This window comes from Elephantulus edwardii, unplaced genomic scaffold (assembly GCF_000299155.1).
Source record: "Elephantulus edwardii isolate Elephantulus edwardi_28Jun2011 unplaced genomic scaffold, EleEdw1.0 scaffold00015, whole genome shotgun sequence".
In the NCBI taxonomy this organism is placed as follows: domain Eukaryota; kingdom Metazoa; phylum Chordata; class Mammalia; order Macroscelidea; family Macroscelididae; genus Elephantulus; species Elephantulus edwardii.
Window position 1 is genome coordinate 22,372,417 of NW_006399765.1, and position 2,493 is coordinate 22,374,909.

General features: G+C 46.8%; 1 protein-coding gene across 1 annotated transcript in view; it reads right to left on the bottom strand.

Annotated features, from left to right (window-relative positions):
• Positions 1 to 2,469, bottom strand: part of PTGIS (prostaglandin I2 (prostacyclin) synthase) — a gene marked incomplete at its 5' end in the record, with an annotated part of 44,563 nt that extends 42,094 nt beyond the window's left edge. Inside the window, one exon of the mRNA XM_006881752.1 lies at positions 2,357 to 2,469. Coding sequence (XP_006881814.1) covers positions 2,357 to 2,469 — 113 coding nt within the window. The remainder of the gene's footprint in view (positions 1 to 2,356) is intronic.
• Between the last annotated feature and the right edge of the window lie 24 nt (positions 2,470 to 2,493).

A 2,493-nucleotide genomic window follows, 5' to 3' on the forward strand; every position in this document is an offset into this window, starting at 1 on the left:
CTCCTCGCACATTTCATTATAATATTTTGCTTTGTCGTTCCGTGCTGCCTTTTGGAATCTTCTGTTCAGCTCTTTAGTGTCTTGAATTCTTCCTTGTGCTTTGGCTTCTCTACGTTCCAGTGCAATCTTCAGAGTTTCTTCTGACATCCATTTTGGTCTTTTTTTCCTCTTCTGTCTTTGTAATGACCTTTTGCACTCTTCCTTAACATTCTCCCGCAACTCATCTGGTCTTCCCTCGTTAGTGTTCAAGGCCTCAAACCTGTTCCTGAGATGATTCTGAAATTCAGGTGGGATGAAATTAAAGTCATATTTTGGCTCCTGTGGATTCAGTTTAATTTTCCTCAGCTTCAGCTTGAACTTGCATATGAGTAGTTGGGGTCTGTTCCACAATCAGCTCCTGGCCTAGTTTTCACAGCTGATATTGAGCTTCTCCAGTGCTTTTTTCCACAGATGTAGTCGATCTGATTCCTATGCATACCATCAGGTGAAATCCATGTGTATAACCTGCGTTTATGTCTCTTAAAAAACATATTTGCAATGAACAAGTCATTGATTGTGCAAAATTCAATCCTTCTATCTCCAGCTTCATTTCTGTCACCAAGTCCATGTTTACCAACTACTGATTCTTCTTCCCTGTTCCCAACTTTTGTGTTCCAGTCGCCCATTGTTATCAATGCATCTTGACTGAATGTTCCATCTATCTCTGACTGTAAGAGTTGATAGGAATCATCTATTTCTTCTTCTTTGGCTCTGGTTGTTGGTGCATATATCTGAATGATAGTGGTGTTCACTGGACTTTCCCTTAGGGCACACATTTCCCTGGTCTGTCCTTCTGCCTGTTTCTCTCTCTGCAGACCAAGGAATCCCACCCTGGGTGACCCCTTGATAAAGCTTCTTTAGCTTAAAAAACAAACAAAAAAAACAAACTTCAGCAAAGTACTTTATTTCTTCATAGAGACATGTATTCATTGTCTTGTCTCTTTCCAGTCAAGAGATTGGATATATAATCTTGAAATTCCTGCAAGAAAGTGTTTGAAAGTTGAAGAAAAATAGAGTGAACCTATTGTTTGACAGTTCAACTAACATACTGTTTTAAAAGGAAAAAAGTTCCCTATGTTCTGGAATTTTCAGATATTCTGATTTATACACACATATACTTATGTACCCACAGCTAACCACCCACACATATACATGTATGTGTATGTGCATATATTAACCACATGCGCATAAGGTCCACATACACATAAAAACACACACACAGTGCCCCATATTATCTTCAGACTCAAATCTTTGTATGTTAGCCACAACATACCACACTTCCTGCTGTGGAATAGATTCTGATTCCCAGTGACCTTCCAGTGAGGGTCCTGAGTTTGTAAATGTTTACAAAGACTACCCATCTTTCTCCTGTGCAGCTGATGGTGGATTTGAACCACAGACCTTATGGTTAGCAGTGTGGGAAGAACCCACTAAGCCACCAGGGCTCCTCTGTATGCGAGAGTCACTTAAAAAACACCTGAGGGGTCTACAGACCTTAATGGGAAGCTGAGAACATCCTATAACTGACCAGTGATGGTCTTGAACAGGGAAACTCATATGCATATAGTGGAATTCTGCTCTTGGGAGTCTTCCAGTTTTCTGTAACTCCGCTATTCTAAAAGAGGAAGGTTATTTTTTTTAAAAATCCTCAGACTGAGACCTCAACCTGAGAGGTTTGGGGAAAGGGCTGGAATTCAGGGAAGTGGTGAGAAGAAATGGCCTCTTATCTACATGGGGTTAATGGTCTATTTTAAGCTAAATGCACTCAGTTATTCTTTGTACAGTTTTTAAAAAATACATATTTCATAAAGGAAAAAACCCACTGGCTTCCTTCTTCCTGATGGGAGGCGGATCCGTCTAACTTCGTCTTCTAAATCAGATTCTCAGCAGCAAAGGACACCCTGTGCACCGGGGCCGCATACCCCTCGGGCTGCGGGGGTTGCGGCTGGACACCCGGTTGGTGACCCCCTGCTCATAGCGCCCCCCCACCCTGTCCCAGGTGCACATTGAGAGTGCGCTCCTCGGTGGGTACTCAGGCTGGTGGGCTCACCCAGGGCCACGCACCTCCCTGCGCCCCTGGAGACTTCTTTCCATGAAGGGCTCCGTGGATCCCCCTTGAACGTGTGCGGGGTGTCCACCCAAGAGCCCCTTCCCCAGGGTCCCATCTCCGATCTCCGAGGGTTTGGCCTGAGGGCCGTGGGAAAGTGCCCCTCTGTCCAGAAAGGGGACCAGGGCGAGGGGCTCCACGTCCCCCCACCCAATCTCTGCACCCTCCGGGCCAGGGTCGAGCCCGCAGGGCCAGGGTCCGGGGACTCACCGCGAGCGCCGACGGGTCAGGACCAGCAGCAGCAGCAGCGCTAGCAGAAGGCCGAGCAGCGCGGCCCAGGGCATGGCCGGTGGTGCGGATGGCGCCCGCAGTGCAGAGCGATGAACCGGGCAGTGAGAGGCCGAGCA